Below are 19,268 nucleotides of genomic sequence, written 5' to 3' on the forward strand. Positions count from 1 at the left end.
CCCGCCAGACCGCTCCACACTTGCCTCCCGCCGATGGGTCCGATGGCTCCGCTGCCTTTGTGCCCGAAGGTAGGGCTGTTGCTGCTGCTGCTCCTGGGATCTGAACCCGGGCTCAGAGCAGGTGAGTGAAGGGACGAGCCCCCATCCGAGGACCCAGGGCTTCCTGGGACTCCTTCAGTCCTCCCCGGGATACCTGGAACCCTGCCTCCCCACCCACCTGCAAGAACCCCAACTCCCCAGCCCTTCCAGGGGACCCAGGAGCCCTACAGTCCCCAGCCCTCCTTCGTGCAGCCCACCTGCACATTGCTTCCCGGCTTCCTGGAAGTCCCGTGTGTCGCCCCCTCCCCACCTCCACCTCTTCCCCCAAAGCCCCTGCCTCATTCACCCCTTCCAGGGACCCTGAAACCTTCTCCAGGGGGGCTCTGTGTCCTCCCCAAACATCCCCTCTGTCACCCTCTCCAGTGATCAGATCTCCCCATCACCTGACTTGGGATCCTGTGAACCCACCCTTCTCTCCGCCTGTCCCTGGTCTGCAGTGGGACCACCAGGGAGACACCAGAGGTTGGAAGGAACAGGGGGAGAAGGGGCCTAACCCTACCTGAAGCCAGAGAAGGTGATGTCTCCTTCTCACCCACTCCTGGACATCACCCTTGGAGAGGTCCCCTTGGCAACCTCCCATTTACATGGATACCACAGGGAAATATGTGGTCCTCACAAGCTCAGAGACACACAGGCATAGAACACCACCAGCAAAATCTGCGTACACAGGTGTTGGGCTCACGGATGGCCTCACACACATGCTGCATGCATGCTCAGTCACTTCAGTCGTGTCCAACTCTTTGTGACCCCAAGGACTGTAGCCCGCCAGGCTCTTCTGTCCATGGGATTCTCCAGGCAAGAACACTGGAGTCAGTTGCCATGCCCTCCTCAGGCTCACACACAGACACAGGCAAAGACACACGAAGGGGAACATACACACACACACTCAGGGATACTGAGACAGCCCCATATGAGCACACACACAGACACACACACAGAATCACATGGGCACACACATGCACACACACACATGCACACACACACATGCACACACACACACATGCACACCCTCAGGCCCATAGGAAGCCTGGGCAGCCTTGGCACTCCCAGTAGAGGCTGTTGTGGGCAGACAGAGCAAACAGCCCCCAGAATGACCTGCCCCACCTAAGTTGGCATAGAGGGAGTGTTTGCCTTGGTTATAAACCCAGCGCTGGGCATCCACCCATGCTCGGGTTCTCCCTAAGGCTGAGCCCCGGACCCTGAGATGCCAGAGTCAGGGTCAAGTCAGGGTAGGGGGACCTCTGGGGACAGCTTTGGGGTATGAGTTTGGAATGGGGGTCTTTTCAGATGTGCTTTTTTTTTTTTTTTTTTAAGTTTTTATTTATTTGTTTTTGGTGGATTCTTAAGTCCCCAGCCAGGGAATCAAACCATGCCCCCTGCAGTGAAAGCACAGAATCGAAACCTCTGGACCACGGGGAAGTCCCCAGATGTGCTTAGACTGGAAGTGTTCCATGGGGCTTGGTGGATCCAGGGGTCAAGGGACCTTTTCTGAAAGCCCACTCATGCCAGGGGATCTGGGGCTCCTAGGGCAGAGATCTGTCCAGGCTGGAGGGTCATTGCTGTGAGCAGAGAGTAGCACAGGGTGACAAGGTCCCTTGTGGTCACATGGCAAGGAGGCAGATTCTAGAAGGAGGTGATGAGTGAGCTAAGTGAGGATGGGGTCAGGGCATTTGTTATACAGGGTGTATGTGACAGTGTGATGGGAAGTTTAATTGGAGGAATAGGAAATGATGAGTGGGGTCCATGTGGGGTCCATGTTGAGAGAGGGTGCCAGAGGGGTAAGAGGATGGACTTCTGCAGGGCCTCTGGCTCAGTGAGGACCCTGAGCTTTACCTGGAGGGGGTTGGGAGCCTGGGGAGATTTCAGGCAGAGATGTGGGCACCTGGGCAAGTCCTGTGAGGGTGAGGGCTGGTCATCCAGAGAGGAGGGCAAAGCTTTTAACTCTAAACTTGTTGTTACATTTTGTTTCTATTTAGTTTATCTCTAATCCCCTAGATTGGAGAAGGCAATGGCACCCCACTCTGGTACTCTTGCCTGGAAAATCCCATGGATGGAGGAGCCTGGTGGGCTGCAGTCCATGGGGTCGCTAAGAGTCGGACATGACTGAGCGACTTCACTTTCACTTTTCACTTTCATGCATTGGAGAAGGAAATGGCAACCTACTCCAGTGTTCTTGCCTGGAGAATCCCAGGGACGGGGGAGCCTGGTGGGCTGCCGTCTATGGGGTCGCACAGAGTCAGACATGACTGAAGCAACTTAGCAGCAGCAGCAGCAGCAGCAACAATCCCCTAGATGAATATGCTCCTTTTTCCACTGAGAAAAAAGAAAATTGAGGGGACTCCCTGGCTTCCCAGTGATAAGAAAGACTCTGAGTTTCCATTGCAGTGGGTCTGGTTCAATCCCTGGTCAGTGAACTAAGATCCCACATGCTGTGCCTTGCGGCCAAACAAAACCAAAAAAAAAAAAAAGAAAGGAAAAAAACCAACCCAACAACAAAACAATTTGAATTTGAATTTTGACCTGGATTCTTCAAAGAAAAGTCAGCATGATAAAATCTTGTTCTAGATTTTACAAATGTGAAAGGGAATCCACAAATCTCTGGATTCTCAGTCCTGGAGCCATGGGTGGAGAGTGAGCTCCCAGGAGTCAGGCCGATATGGGAATAAGTTTCTGTTCAGCAATTCACCTGCTCTGGGACCTAGGATGGGTCCTTTTGCCTCTCCTAGCCTCAATCTCTCCATCTTTGAATGGGAAACTAGCAGCCCACAGGACAAAGAGATTGACAACAGATGTCGCCTGTAGATTGGGGAACACGGTGCCTCGTGCCAGGTGAAGTTCAAGTAATAGCTTCTCCGCGCTGTGGCTGATTGTGTGTGTGTGTTTTCTACTTGTTGACTGTGAGCAGCATGTGAGATCTTAGTTCCCTGACCAGTGATTGAACCCCTCCCCCTGCGCTGGAAGCACAGTGTCTTAGCCACTAGACCTCCCGGGAAGTCCCTGATTGTGGTTTTTGACCAAACACCAGAGTGGACTCTTGGACCTCACCAGAAGGAGGAGTGGCTCTGGGATTCTCTGATGCCCAGTCGCAGTGGGTTTGACCGCCCCTGACCGCAAGCAATGGAGTCCTTGATGCCCCTTACCTCTGTCACCCCAGGCCTCCCTCTCCTGCTGCTATTGGGTGAGGAGGAACCACTGGATTGGGAGTCAGAAGCGCGCCTCCCCGACCCCACCCCGTGACTGTAGGAGTCGTGCTTCCCATCTGAGCTTCCTCTTTCTCCCATGTGAGATGCAGGGGTTCCGGTCGCACCAACTGTGTTCTGCTATGGTCCACAGCAACATGAGGATCCAGAGAAATGGCTGGGATGGGGTCACAGGGCCTCCCTGTGTGGCAGGAATCTGTGCTCTGGCAGTGAAAATAAGAGGTGATGCAAAGAATCTGGAAGGCAGTGGTGAGGGGGTGGGGAAGGTCCCTGTAGAAGATGGCAGGGACCCTGTTTGGTTCATCTCTGATGTCCAGTGCCCAGGACGGGCAACTAGACAGACATTAGACGCACAACCCACAATCCGACTGTGTCTGAAGTTGACATTGGCAAAAGATTGAGAATGAGGGCATTCTAGGAAAAGGGACCAGCCAGTGCAAGGGCCTAGAGGTATGATTTTTTTTCAGAGGCCGTGGCTCTGTGACCTGTTTTCTCCTTCATGGCTGCCTTGAAGATATTGATAATAATAGTTAGAGCTCATTGTGTGCTGGTAATTTACATGCATGATCTCATTCCATTCTGGGGAGAGATGTCCCCTTATTCCCCTGTTTTAAGATGAGGAAACCAAGGCACAGAGAGGTTGAATGGTCCAAGGTCACACAGCTAGGAAGAAGGAGAGCAGGATTCAACCCTGAGATAGTCATCCAGAGGATGAGGTGGTTGGATAGCATCATCAACTCAATGGACATGAGTTTGAACAAGCTCCAGGAGACTGAAGGAAAGGGAAGCCTGGTGTGCTGCAGTCCACGTGGTCACAAAGAGTCGGACACAACTGAGCGACTGAACAAATCATCCAGACACTTTTCAGGCTAGTGCCTATCCCCAGGCCAGGCCAGCCCCCACCTGCAGCCTCTAACTCTTGTCCCCCTCCCCCACGCCCAGCTCCCCAGAGGTCACATGTGCACCGACGTGGGCTCATAGGACTGGCCGGGACTATTGACTGTGTTGGCCCTCGCCCTGCCTTGGTCTACGTGAAATACGGCTGCTTTTGTGGTCTGGGGGGCCATGGCCAGCCCCAGGATGCTATAGACTGGTGAGTGCATGCTGGGGGCATAAAGTCCCCACCCCCTGGGGTGCTTAAGGCTTATGAGGAAATACCCAAAACTGAGGTTGGGGTTTAGATACGAAGCCCCCAGAAAATGGTGCTCCTTGCAGGCAAAGGGTCTCCTGGGCAACATGCCCATGAGGCCAGACCTTGGTGCCAGCTGGCCCCCAGTCTGGCAGGGTGATTACTTTAGCTGAAAAAAAAGAAAATCATACATCACTGATCAGACTTATTATGCACCAGAACTGTCCTGAGAACCCCTTTGAGTTCTCACAACAACCCCATTTCAGAGATAAGGAAACTGAGGCCCAGAGAGATCAACTTGTCTAGAGCCGCATACAGAGTGAGGGGTGGGGGCTGGGATTTGAGCCCAGGCGGCCTGGCTGGATTCACGCCCCTGATCACTGCCTTCTGCTGCTGGCTGAGAAGGGCCTGTTCTGTGCCAGGCTGTGGGCTTAGGCCTTGCCACGGGCTCCTCTCATTTGCCACCACAGCCATGGCCATCCGATGGTGATCCCTATTTTACAGACCGGGTCCCACAGACACTCATCCATTTCCAGAGTGGTCAGGGGGCAAAACGTTGATTGTCTCTTCCGGGTCTCAGAGGATATAGTTGTCACTGACAGGTCTCTATCCAGCCTCGTACCTCCAAGGCTCCTGCCACGGGCCCTGCCCTTCCTCCCACACTCTGGTTGTCTGGTTCCTGCACATCTTTCCAGATGTAGCCCCTCCAGGCATCACCCCCTCTTGGAAGTCTTCTCTGAAGCCTAGCTGGACCTGGCATCCCCTCTGGCTCCCAGAATCCCATCACTTGCATCCTAGGTTTTCTCGCCCATGCCCACTGCATCTGGAGACTTGTCTGCCTCCCCCATCCTGGGGTTGGGGGCTGGTGCTTGGGCTGAGACCTCAAGCAGGAAGAGTGGGCAGGAAGTTTTCCCAGGCAGAGGCAGACTGGGGGCAAAGTCAGGAGGCAGGGAAGGTATGGCTGGAAGGGACCAGCATGGCTGGAGCTGAGAGGCTCAGAGACTGAGGCAGGCAAGGGCCAGACTTGAGCATGGAGGAGAGATAGGGGTAGGCCAAGACACACTGGGGTCGGCGGAATTAATTCCCAGGACAGGGATTCTCAGGAACAAAGCCTGGACCAGAAGATGCTCTCCCCTGTGGGTCTTCATTCTCCTGAAGTTATGGCACAGGAGGATGGCCAAGGGACCATCCTTGCCCTCACTCAGCCCTTGGTCTGTCTGTCTGCTATCCACAGGTGCTGTCATGCGCACGACTGCTGCTATACACATGCCGAGAACTCCGGCTGCAATCCCAAGGTGCAGCCCTACTCCTGGAATTGTGTCAGTCAGAGTGTCAAGTGTGGTGAGTTCCCAACATGACACCCAGCAGCAGCCACTGGCTGGAACATAGAGGGGCTTCCCGCTGTAGGTAGGGCCATTCTCTCATCTGCCCCAGTCTCCACCATGCCCTATTGTCTCTCCGACATTGTGGCCAAGGGTCAATTACCATAGTTCATTTCTCCTGTGCTGTTGATTTTGTTAAGGAAAAGGAATTTTTCTGTCAAACCTAGGAAAACAGAAGGTAGGTCCAAAGGCTGAATGATTTGAGAAAAATGAGAGTGGTGAGCGAGCCCATTTACTTATCAGAATAAAGAGTATGCTTGTGTCTAATGGGTCCCCTTTGTGTTAGCACTGCTGGCCCCAGGGGATGTCTGAGTTTGCAGACCCTGGCCTGTGGCTGACAGCTTGGTCTGTGATTCAGATTCTGTGACGTCACCAAGCCCTGATCTCCTGGGGCCTCAGTTTCCTCACTGGTAAACTATGGGGTAGAAATCAAGCTGGCCTGTGGTGAGGATGAAGTGAGAGTGTCATGGCATTTCATGCCTAATAGATGTCCTTAATGGTCTGTTCAAGAAATGACCCAACACAGAACCTCCGATGAGCAAGACCAGGCACAATTTTATGGAGCCCAGGATTTAGGGAAGGACATGAACACAGTTCTGAGTAACCCTGAACGCCCTCAAGAGAAAGTGATTTCTCTTTCAATTTTCTTTTAATCCTTCCAATTTTGTGAAGTTAGAGTCAGTTTTAATTTAGCTAAAACATCTGTGGGACCCTCCCTGAACCTTTTGAACAGAGAGAGGAGATTTCTGGCTTATAACATTATTCAAAAACAGTTCTATTCTTAAATTTAATTCTGGCTTTAAAAAATCCTTCATATCTATCCATCTGTCATCTATCTGTCTGTTACTTCTCTTTAACCACAAGCAGCATGTATTTAATGAGGATAATTGTAACATAACCTGATACCACTGTACATTTTACATGACTGGCTACCTGTAAAGCTGAAAGAAAAATAAACCTGTGGTTAAAAATATTTTGCACCTCAGGGCAATCTTACTGGTTTTCAAAACGAACCAGTAAGAAAAGGAATGAAGTATTTGTTTTTAGGATTATCTTCTGATGGATGGTGTTTTCCATTTACAGTTTCTGTTCACACAAATTTAAAAAGCCAGATCAAGGGAAGAAACAGGATGTGAATAATTGTACAGGCACGATGTAGATAAGACTGGGATTTGGGCAGTGAGACTCCAAGTTATCTGAGGAGCTAGAAATGAAACAGACAACAGACTCCATAACTTTTTTTTTCTTTTTACTTTTAGCTGAGCATAACTTAAAATTAGCCATTTTAAAGTGTACCTTTCAGTGATATGTAATGCATTCACAACGTCCTCCAACCATAACTTCGATTTCCAAAACGTCTTCTTTTTAATTTATTCTTGGATGCGTGGGGTCTTCTCTGACGTGCGCGCTTTCTCTAGTTACGGCAAGTGGGGGCTACTCTCCAGCTGTGCACAGGCTTCTCCTTGCGGTGGGTTTTCCTGTTGTGAAGCAGGGCTCTAGGCCGTGTGGGCTCAGTAGTTGTTTGACTCAGGCTTTGTAGCTCCATGACATGTGGCATCTTCCTGGACCAGTAATGTGTCCCCTGCAATTGGCAGGCAGATTGTTAACCATTGGACCACCAGGGGTTCCCAAAACATTTTCATCAACATCCCCCCAAAATCACGTACCTGTCATGTGCTCAGCTTCTATTCCTCCTCCTTCCAGCATCTGGCAACCACCAATTTGCTTTCAATCTCTATGGATTTACCTATTCTAGGTATTTCCTATAAATGATGTCATACAATAAGCCTTTTGTGTCTGACTTCTTTCACTTAGCCTCATGTTTTCAAGGTTCATTCATGTTGTAGCATGTATCTGAACTTCATTCCTTTTTATGACTGAATAATATTCCATTGTAGGTATATAATACATTTTGTTTATCCCTTCATTCATTGTAGGACATTGTATTGTTTCTGAAACCGTTTACCTCAGATTGGGACTTGAACCCACATGAAGTGAAGTGAAGTGAAAGTTGCTCAGTTGTGTCCAACTCTTTGCAACTCCATGGACAGTCCATAGAGTTCTCCAGGCCAGAATACTGGAGTGGGTAGCCATTCCCTTCTCCAGGGGATCTTCCTAATCCAGGAATCGAACCCAGGTCTCCCACATTGCAGGAAAATTCTTTACCAGCTGAGCCACAAGGGAAGCCCAAGAATACTGGAGTGGGTGGCCTTATCCCTTCTCTAGGGGATCTTCCCGACCCAGGAATCAATCCAGGGTCTCCTGCATTGCAGGCAGATTCTTTACCAACTGAGCTCACATGGCTGGGACTCAAACCCAGCCAAAACCCATGGTACCTGGTTTCAGGACCTAATGAAGCTCAGGCTCTTGATGTCTCATCGTAGAAAGAACTCAGTGAGAGACAAAGTGATTGGTGAGAAGTGGATTTATTCAGATTCAGAGAGAAGCACACTCCATAGAGTGTGGGCCATCACAGAGGGTGAGTGTGGCCCACAGAATGTGATGTGGTTGGTTTTTATAGGCTGGGTAATTTCACATGCTAATGAGTGGGAGGATTATTCCAACTATTTTTGGGAAGAGGTGGAGAGTTCCAGGATTTGGTCCACTGCCCACTCCTTGGTCTTTTGACAGTGCCTTGGAACTCTGATGGCACCTCTGGGTGTCATGTGTCATGACACTTGCTGATTGAGGATCAAGGTCTAGTGTTGTCTGCCATCTTGGCCCATTTGATTCTAATTGGTTTATGTTGTGTCCTTGGGTTATGTCATTCTTTCACAAGTTGTGCCCTGCCCCTTTTCTTCCTGTTGCATTCCCACCTTTTAACTACTGGGAATAGTACTGCTGTGAACATTTGTGAACAAATATTTATTTGAATACATGTCTTCATTTCTTTGCGGGCATATACATAGGAGTGGAATTGTTGCATCGTCTGGTAATTCCATTTTACTTTTTGAGGAACCCTTCCCTGGTGGCTCAGATGGTAAAGAATCTGCCTGCAATGCAGGAGATCTGGGTTTGATCCTTTGGTCAGGAAGATTCACTGGAGAAGACAATGGCTATCCACTCCAATATTCTTGCCTGGAGAATCCCATGGACAGAGGAGCCTGGTGAGCTATCGTCCATAGGGTCACAAAGATTCAGACATGAGTGAGTGACTAACACTTCCACACCAATTTTCGCTATAGGAGCTGCACTGTTTTACATTCTTATCAATGTATAGGGTATTTCTCCACAGCCTTGCCAACATTTGCTATTTTTATTTATTATTTAGTGGAGATAATTAGTGTATCTCTTTGTGATTTTGACTTGCCTTTTTCTCATGAGTAATGATGTTGAACATTTTTTCATGTGCTGGTTGGTCATTTTTCCACCCTCTTTGGAAAAATGTCTATTCAAGTCTTCTGCTCATTGAGTAGCTTGTCCTATTGTTGTTGAATTGTGAGAGTTTCTTATTCTGGATACTGGACTCTATCATATATGTGATTTGCAAAAGATTTCCTATCATTCTGTTGCCTTTTTATTTTCTTGATAATGTCTTTGGTATACAAAAGTTTTAATTTTGATAAAGCCCAATTTATCAATTTTGTCTTTTTTATTTTGGGGCTGAACTCATCTCCGTTATGGCAAGTGGACTTCTCCAGCTGTGGTGCATGGGCTCCGGAATGCCCAGGCTCAGTAGTTGTGGCGTTAGGGCTCCAGAGCGCGTGGTCTCTTTAGTTGGGGTGTGCAGGCTTAGTTGCTCTGCAGCATGTAGGATCTTAGTTCTCCAGTCAGGGATCACGCTCACCTCCCTGCTTTGGAAGGCAGATTCTTAACCACACACCACTAGGGAAGTCCCAATTTTGTCTTTTGTTGATTGCGTTTCTGGTATCCTATCTAAGAATTTGTCACCAGATCCAAGGTCATGAAGATTTACCCCTATATTCTTCAAACAGTTTTATAGTTTGAACTCTTTTATTTTTTAACATTTTATTGAAGTATTATTGATTTACAATGTTGTGTTAATTTCTGCTGAACAGTGAAGTGACTCAGTTATATATTCTTTTTCACTGAACTCTTAACTTTAGGTCATTGATCTACTTTGAGTTGGTTTTTGTCAATGGTGGGTGGTAGGAGTCCACGTTTATTCTTTGGCATATGGATATTCAGTTGTTCCAGAACCATTTGGTGAAGAGACTCTTTTGTCCCTGTTAAATTGTCTTGGTACTTTTGTTGAAAATCACTTGGCCCTTAGATTGGTGTCATCTCTGAGCCTGTTTTCTTACCTGGAAGATGGATGTTGCAAAGATGAAAAAGAAAGAGTTTATCATGTGATATCCAGATTGGATGGAGGTTGCTACTTTCTCCCCTCCTCTCTCCTCCATCCCTCACCCTTATCTGAACTTCTCTCTGATCCCCACTGCCTCCACCTCAGAGAACTGAAGGTCTGGTGTGATTTTTCACTGAAACCCCAGCTTCTACAGACTTGGTCTGCTCTAGAGGCAAGGAGGCTATACTAAGGGTTACATAGAAGGATATTCTTAGATATGCACAGATTCTTAGCCATGTCTTCTTAGTCTACATTAAGAGTTGACACAGAGCAAAGCTGAATTAATATGGAGACATTAATATGGAGTCCTTAATTCAGTCAATCAAGGACTGAAAATGTCCCAGACATCATCTCATCCAACCATCTCACTTAGAGCTGCAGGGAAATGAAGCCCAGGGAAAGAAGTGACTTGCTTAACCTGGTGATGATAAGCCCACTTCTGGGCGTATTCTCTGTCCCCACACTGCCCCCTTCCATTGTGAGTGGAGAGGAGAAGTGGACCTCGAGTGGAAAATATGTTAAAGACCTTTCTCTTCTCCCTTCAACCTGCATGTTCTGCTGCCCCTAACCATGTGAAAGGGCTTCCCAGGTGGCACAAATGGTAAAGAACCTGCCTCCGATGCAGGAGATGCAAGAGACGTGGGATCGATCCCTCGGTGGGGAAGATCCCCTGGAGAAGGGAATGGCAACCCACTCCAGTATTCTTGCCTGGAGAATCCCATGGACAGAGGAGCCTAGTGGGCTACAGTCCATGGAGTCACAAAGAGTCAGATACAACTGAGCGTGCGCACGCGCACACACACACACACACATCTAAAAATGATATTTGTGAAATACTTATTAGTGTGTCAGCTAGTGGGGCTGTGCCTATTTACAGAACTGCTTTCCCTGAACCGAATGAAGAGAACCAAAATATCTATTATGCATTTTTTTGGCTAAAAATATTCTCTTATTCTGTTTGGAGATATTCTGAACTTAGCTGTTTGCTTAATTACAGGTGTGGCCCATTTTCCATTTATGGGCTTGACAAATATATTTTTTTAAAATGTTAAGCATATAATAATATTTACCAGCAGGCCTTTATTTTAAACTTAACCCTTGGGAGCTAGGTTTCCTTTTCAGTTTTTTATTATTCTTGAATAACATGAATCTGTTGGGCTTCTGAGGCCATAGAATAGTGAGACCAAGCCTTATTTTTCAAAGGATTTTCTTGCTCAGGGAGAAGTGGGGAGCATAGTGGAGGGACAGACATTGGGTCAGGAGATGCTGGGCTGGAATCCTGGTACACTGTTTCCCAGATCTGTAGCCTTGGACAAGTTACTGAATCCCTCAAGCCTCACTTTCCTTTTCTGTAAAATGGGAATAATAAAACTCTGGTGCTGGGTTTGTACAAGAATTGGAAATGATGTATGTTTTTTCTATATTCTCCCAACAACCATTATTGAGAAACTATTCTGTGTCAGGCTCCCTGATGGGCAAAACAGAGGAGCAAGGCTCTGTGGTCGGAAAAGAGAGCAGGAAATAGTGTCCATACCAATTGCTTTTATAAGCGCTTGTGGGAAAAGAAATCAATGAGGTACTATGCATGAAAATGAAAAATGAAAGTGTCAGTTGCTCAGTCATGTCCGACTCTGCGACCTCATGGACTACAGCCTGCCAGGCTCCTCTGTCCATGGAACTCTCCAGATAAGAATACTGGAATGGGTAGCCATTCCCTTCTCCAGGGGATCTTCCACTCTGGTTGCTGCAAGGAATATAGCTGGAGGGAACAAGGGTGGCAAATAGGTCCCCCTGTGAGGCTGTTGCAGGGATCTGGGTGAGAAGTGCCTTGGACAGACGACACCAGTGGAGGTAGTGGAAGGTGGAGCCGGGGGACTCCCATGGACGGGGGAGGGAAGCGGAAATGGCTGGAGTGTTTGTGCCGGTCCCCCTGTCCTTAGACAGCTGTCCTTTGGCCAACTCTGCAGGAACAGTGCAACCTTGGAGCTTCAGTGGCTCTTTCCTCAGAAGTCCCTAGCCCACCAGGTCACGTTCCAAGGGTGTGGCCCGTGGAAATTTTACTGGTAACAGTGCTGGCTCTGGTACCAGCTGGTTCATTTACCAATTTTTACGTATTAGTTTTATCTATCTTTCCATCTGTCCATCCATCTGTCTGTCCATCCATGCACATGCCTTTTCTGATTCAAACTTAATCCATGTTTGTTGTGGAAAATCAAAATATCCCAGAATCATTGTAATGTAGGAAGTTAGGCTTCATCCACCAGTGTTAACTAGCTTCTGTTGCTTGGCATGTTGTTTTCCTCCAGATTTATGCATGTGTAAACAGACAAACAAGAACAAATATCAGGACTTCCCTGGTGGTCCAGTGGTTAAGAATCTGCTTGCCAATGCAGAGGATGCAGGTTCGATCCCTGGTCCGGGAAGATCCAATATGCCCTGGAGCAGCTAAACCCGGGTGCCACAACTATGGAGCCTGTGCTCTAGAGCCCGAGAGTCGCCACAGAGGCACCGCGCTGAGAAGCCTGCACGCTGCAACTCGAGAGTAGCCCTGCTCGTCACAACCAAAATCCACTCACAGCAACGAAGACCCCGCCAGCCAAAAATACATAAAATAAATAATTTTTTTTAAAAAGAACAAAAATCAGATCACATTATGTACATCATGGTTTTTTTTTTTTTTTTCCACTTAATATTGTGTCTTGGACATCTTGGAACATCTAGGTTGGCCTCATTCTTAAATATATATTTATTTTATGTATTTATTTTTGGCTGTGGTGGATCTTTGTTACTGCATGGGCTTTCTCTAGTTGCGGTGTGGAGGCTTCTCACTGCCGTGCCTTCTTTTATTGTGGACCATGGGCTCTAGGGTGCGTGGGCTCGGTAGCGGTCGCTCTTGGGCTCTAGAGCTCAGGCTCAATAGTTGTGGCTCATGGGCTTAGTTGCTGCATGGCTTGTGGGATCTTCTCAGACCAGGGATCAAACCCATGTTTCCTGCATTGGCAGATGGAGTCTCTACCACTGAGCCACCAGAGAAGCCCCAGCCTCATTCTTTTAAAGTCTGACAATCACCTGTGGCAGAGTGTCTCCATCTTGACACTATGGACATTTGAGGCTGGATCTCTGGTGTGGGAGCCATCCTGGGCATTGCAGATGTTTAGTAACATCCCTGGTCTCTACCAACCAGATGCCAGTAGCAAACCCCCTACCCTCTGCATGGAACAGCCAAAGATGTCTCTAGACACTACCCCAAGCCCCGTGGGGGACACAACAGCCCGCAGCTGAGAATGGCCAGTCTGTGGCACCAATGTACTTCATTTTGCAGAGACTGTGGTTGTTCATAAGGCTTTGTGCACCTGTGAGAGGCCTTTGCAACATGGAGTCTTAGAATTGTAGGGTCAGATGGTGTATTTGAGGCACCCTTAGCATAATGGACTTCCCTTGTAGCTCAGTCAGTAAAGAATCTGCCTGCAGTGCAGGAGACCCAGGTTCAATCCCTGGGTTGGGAAGATCTCCTAGAGAAGGAAATGGCAACCCACTCCAGTATCCTTGCCTGGAAAATCTCATGGACACAGGAGCCTGGTGGGCTGCAGTCCATGGGGTCTCAAACAGTTGGGCATGACTGAGCGACTAACTACTTACTAGAATTTATATGTAGAAAGGGCTGGCGGGCAGCCTGAAAGGGAGATTGGAGGACTTGTCCTGAAGGAGTATTTACTCTGCAAGGGCATTTAAACAATGTAAATTGTATTTATTGTAGAAGCTGGGGAGGTGCTAAAGGGAGGCCTGGTGAAGATTAGGGAGGAGGAGGGCCATCAAAGACCCCACAAGCCACCTCCTTTCATCACTGAGTGGTATAGATATTTTAAGTCTAATAAGTAATGTAAACTAAATTCAAAATAGCGGCTGCTCACATTTGGTTAATTGAGATCACTTTTCCACAATGAAAGCACTGTATGGCTCAAAGTAGAAAAGTTTCAAATTATAACTTTTCCCACAAAAGGTTTGTGGGAAATAAAACTCCTATTGACACTACCCAGACCTCCATTTGATTAATTTTCTGGTGCTGTTCTTGTTTTGTCTTTGAGTGCATAATACATAAAAAAATATAGCAGTGTGTTTTGTACCCCTTAAGTTTTCTTAAATATAAGTTGCTTCCCATGTCATTAATGGCAAAAACCATCACAATATTGTAAAGTAATTACCCTCCAATTAAAATACATTGAGTAATTTAAAAAAGCTCTATTAAAAGAATAGATTGTTGTTGTTCAGTCACCAAGTCATGTCTGACTCTCTGCAACCCCAGTGAATTGCAGCACGCCAGGGTTCCCGTCCTTCACTATCTCCCGGAGTTTCCTAAAACTCATGTCCATTGAGTCAGTGATGCCATCCAACCATCTCATCCTCTGTCGTCCGCTTCTCCTCCCGCCTTCAAGGGTTCGACTCCTTGTCAGAAAACTAGATTCCACATGTCGCAACTAAGACCAGGTGCAGGCAGATTTATTGATTGATTTAAAAATCCTGTCTTAAAACTTAGATTTGTAAGGGCAGATGAGTCCCCTGAGTTGACACCCTATTCCCTTCTGGCAGACAAGCCAGGAGGCCTGGGATCAGGCAGAGCTGAACTGGGGATCAGTCCCTATACCTCTTCTCTGGATTTTTCTTCTGTAAGGTTGGGGTGCTGATGCCAAAAGCTCAGCTTCTCTGTACACGGGTGCTGAATCAAATCTTGGAGGCAGAATTTTGGGCAAAGTAGAAAAGGATAGGTTTTTTGCTTTGTCAGGCAAAGCGGGGGACAGAGCAGGCTTATGCCCTCAAAACCCACTTGGGAAGACAGTGAGAAGTTTTATAGTAATTGTCCAAAGAGGGAGTGATCAGCTCGAGGATGTTCTTCTGGTGGGTTGGTGGTGGGGTAACTGGGAGTCAACATCATCAACCTTCAAGTCCAACTAGCCTGAGGCCTATGCGCTTATGGGCAGCATACTACTGGTAACTTCTCCCACCTGGAAGCCTTTCAGTATCTGCAAAATATCCCAAAGACATTCTTGTGTGGATCTGTTGGTAGGAAAACAGGACCTTGCCCCAAGGCTGCTCTTGACTGTTTCTCCCTGGTCTCCCATCCTTTCCCTTCCCTAGTTAACAACTGCTTGACTCTGCCTCCAAGTACTGCATTTCGGACTCTTTTGTTGACCATGATGGCTACTCCATTTCTTCTAAGGGATTCCTGCCCGCAGTAGTAGATATAATGGTCATCTGAGTTAAATTCACCCATTCCAGTCCATTTTAGTTCGCGGATTCCTAGAATGTCAACTGTGAAGAAAGCTGAGTGCCGAAGAATTGATGCTTTTGAACTGTGGTGTTGGAGAAGACTCTTGAGAGTCCCTTGGACTGCAAGGAGATCCAATCAGTCCATTCTAAAGGAGATCAGCCCTGGGTGTTCTTTGGAAGGACTGATGCTAAAGCTGAAACTCCAATACTTTGGCCACCTCATGCGAAGAGTTGACTCATTGGAAAAGACTCTGATGCTGGGAGGGATCGGGGGCAGGAGGAGAAGGGGATGACAGAGGATGAGATGGCTGGGTGGCATCACTGACTCGATGGATGTGAGTCTGAGTGAACTCCGGAAGTTGGTGATGGACAGGGAGGCCTGGCGTGCTGCGATTCATGGGGTCGCAAAGAGTCGGACACGACTGAGCGACTGAACTGAACTGAACTGACTCTGCCTATTGGAACTCAGGGAAGGAGTTGGAGGAACTCATGGAGAAATCATGGAGGCTGAAGGAAGGCTGTTTCCTATAATCAAAGAAGTGAGGGGCACAAAGGCCTTGTGCCCAGGAGCCCCAGAGGGCCCTGCACACCCCTAGTGCCAGTGGCCCTGCCCTGAGAGGACTGGGTGAGATGGGGACCACAGAGCCAGCCCTTCACGTAACTGCACAGTTAACTCAGGCTTCCATCATCTCGACTTTTTCTGTTACCATTTACTGAATTATAACCAAGGCAATTTTTTGTTCTGTATTTTAAAATTTTGTTTTGCTTTTTTGGCCATGCAGCATGGCTTGGGATATTAGTCTCCTGACCAGGGATCCAGTCTATGCCCATGGCAGTGAGTTTGGAGTCCTAACCCCTGGGCCGCCAGCGAATCCCCAAGGCAGGGTGTTTAAACACAGCCTCTTGGAGTTGGAGGTGTTTGTGTTTTGCCTTCTCTCTCAATAGTTTCCCAGAGTGTGAGAAGCTTAATAAATGAATTTAAGTGAGAAGAATTTTCCCTTTCAGTCCTTTGTTAATTTCTCCAGTTAGGCAAGGAGGAAGTATCGCTTGCATGATGGTCTGACTGCTAGAGAGGGTAAACCTCTCTTACACTAATCTTCCTTTTTTAAAACTAAGACACTCCATTCTAGGGGCTCATAGCCTTCAGGTGGGTAACAGCATTTAACTAGACTCTGATATTAGAACTTTATCTTCACTGGCTTTTTTTCTTAATCAGTTTTATATATTTGTGGTATAAGATTTTGGTTTTCCATTTATGTCAGTGATGATTTATTTAATGCAATTTAATACTATTTAATATAATTAAATCATAATTTATTTAATAATTGACTATTAAAAATAAAGGGGATTTAAAGATATCCCTGGTGGCTCAGTGGTAAAGAATCTGCCTGCAATGCAAGAGACATGAATATGATTACCTTGGTTGGGAAGATCCCTTGGAGAAGAAAATGGCAACTCACTCCAGTATTCTTGCATGGAAAATCTCATGGATAGAGGAGCCTGGTGGGCTACAGTCCATGGGATCACAAAAGGGTCAGACAAGACTGAGTGAGCGAGCACACATAAAGCTATCATCTTGAGGCTGCCACGAGCCTGAGTTTGGGAAACCCTGTGTGCAGTCATGCTGATAAACACCTTTAATCAGCTCAGCTCATTACAGGGTCAGAAGGTCTCAGGCCCCCTGCCTCCTGCTTGACATCCCCCGACCCTGCCCCTGTTCATCACGCCAGGTGCTGCCAAGCTCTCTGAGTGTTGCCCTGAGACAGAAGCTGAATTTTCTGACTCTCATGCTTCATCTTGCTAGGATCTCTAAGGAACCTGTGCATTTTAAGAGGAGATCTTTAAGATTAGCTGGCAGTTTAAGGAGGTCAGCTACAGCTCATAAGCACCTGCTGTATGCCCTACATTTTGCTGACTTCGTCTCTTTTCATTCTCCCAACAGCCCTTAGAAGTAGGTACTTTTAGTATCCTCGTGTGGACCCTGTGGAAGCAGCCTGGGAAGGATGAAGTGATGTGTCCAAAGGAACTATATCCATGGCTGAGCTGCCTACCTCCAAGCTCATGCTTTACTGTGCCTGTGGAAGAAATTTGGAAGGATTTAATAGTGGGTGTCCCCTGCCCTCCCCCAACACCGCTCACCTCCACCGCCCATTTTGTGAATAAATAAAAACTCACAGTCAAAGGCAGGTGACGTATCCAGAGCTGTTATATCTTCTAGATTAATAGATACAACTTGAAGATCACAAAATCTTTCGAACCCAAAGGAATGATTCTGTAGCAGCAAAATTCCCAAGGTAGAGGGAGATTTATCTTTGGGTGGCAGCCTTTGCATCTCTGTATAAAATAGGCCCAAGATGGAAGGAAGAGATGGAATATACAATTGTTACCTAAAACAAGCTGTTTTTTAATATGGTTATCATGTCATCTGCATATAATGACAATTTTACCTCTTCTCTTCCAATTTGGATACCCTTTATTTCTTTTTCTTATCTGATTGCTATGGCTAGGACTTCTACTACTATGCTGAATAGGAATGGCGAAAATGGGTATCCTTGTCTTGTTCCAGATTTCAGTGGGAAGTCGTTCAGCTTTTCACCACTATTATGTTGGCTATGGGAACAAGCTGTTTTCTTGAAGGAGCATCTGAAAGAGACTTGGAGAGAAAAGGTAGGGAAGTGCAGGTGGAACCAACATTGTTGGTGTGCATGCCTAGGGCCAAGCCCCTGCCTGGCACTTTATATATGCTTTCTTACCCAGGCTTCATAATAAACCTGCAAAGTGGATAGTGCCCCTTTTTAAATGAGGACTTCGCTCAGAAAGTTCATAGTAAGATCACACAGAGCAGGGCTCAAAAAAAAAAAAAAAAAAAGCCTGGATTCCCAGGCACCTACTGCTTGTCTAACTGGATCCTCAAATGCAATAGTGTAATACTGTTACAGAAGAGAAGCTTTATAAAAGGGCGTACGGACTTTGGACTTTTCCTCTGAAAATATTACCCTGGTAACTTCGTTTTCTGTAAAATGGACTGAATATCACTTTCCTTGGGAGTTGTCATGATGAGGGAGATCACTGTGGTGAACTGTCAAAGTGTTACCCGGATGCAGTTTATGACCTTTCCTGTTTCCTGCTTTACTAGCTTCCCTTGTGTTTATCTTCAGGTCTGTGCAAATCCCTGTTCTAACCTCAGTTTCTCCACTTCTTCCAGAACCAACGGAGGACAAATGCCAAGAACTCATATGCAAGTGTGACCAGGAGTTTGCTCACTGCTTAGCCCGAGCAGAGTACAACATTAAGTACCTCTTCTATCCCCATTTCTTGTGTGGGAACTACTCACCCGAGTGTGACTGACTAGCCTGACTTGAAACGTTTTGGCACAAGGGAATAAAACTCCTTTTTGCTCGTCAACAGCCTCATTCAGTTCTTTGCAGAAGGGAGCTGAGGCCAAGTGTCAAAGCGGCAACCCTGGTGTTTGCTTTCTCTCCTGTCCCGGAACTTGGGCTAGAGCCAGTTTGGTTTCCAGTTTGATTAATGTCAAAAGTCCCATGCCTGTTGAATAAAACCACAACTGTGCTTCTGACTGTATTGGGTCTGATACCATTTTTGACATTCAGCCTTTGTGAAAAAGGGCTAGGACTTCCTTATCTTCTAACCTGCTTCTGATGGCAGGTAGTCAAAAAAGAGCAAATACATACCATGTATCTAGATTCTGGGTAATAAAAAGCCAGCCACACGCTGCCCAAACTTGTGAAGTTCAAGTCTAGTAGTTTTTAGCTCAAGTCTTCTTTCCATATCCCACTCCACTTTTAACAGTTAAAATTTATTTCCTGATTACAAAGTATAATAGTACCTAAGCATTGCTAAAAAACAAAAGAAAATAAGAGAAA

The 19,268-nt window shown here is 47.0% G+C and overlaps 1 protein-coding gene across 3 annotated transcripts; it reads left to right on the plus strand.

The window, feature by feature from the left end:
• LOC102265754 (group 10 secretory phospholipase A2) lies at positions 1–18,732 on the plus strand. 3 transcript variants are annotated; one of them, XM_070363186.1, is made up of 5 exons: positions 1–121; positions 4,242–4,392; positions 5,663–5,769; positions 17,951–18,051; positions 18,590–18,725. In XM_070363186.1, the coding sequence occupies exons 1-5, from the start codon at positions 34–36 to the stop codon at positions 18,653–18,655; spliced, it is 513 nt and encodes a 170-aa protein (XP_070219287.1). In that variant the 5' UTR covers positions 1–33; the 3' UTR covers positions 18,656–18,725. The 3 variants fall into 3 exon arrangements, with proteins under 3 accessions (XP_070219287.1, XP_070219288.1, XP_070219286.1); XM_070363187.1 differs by lacking the exon at positions 17,951–18,051 and having other exon boundaries at positions 18,590–18,732; XM_070363185.1 differs by having other exon boundaries at positions 17,951–18,723.
• Positions 18,733–19,268: the final 536 nt, after the last annotated feature.

Source organism: Bos mutus, chromosome 25 (assembly GCF_027580195.1).
Source record: "Bos mutus isolate GX-2022 chromosome 25, NWIPB_WYAK_1.1, whole genome shotgun sequence".
Classification (NCBI taxonomy): Eukaryota; Metazoa; Chordata; class Mammalia; order Artiodactyla; family Bovidae; genus Bos; species Bos mutus.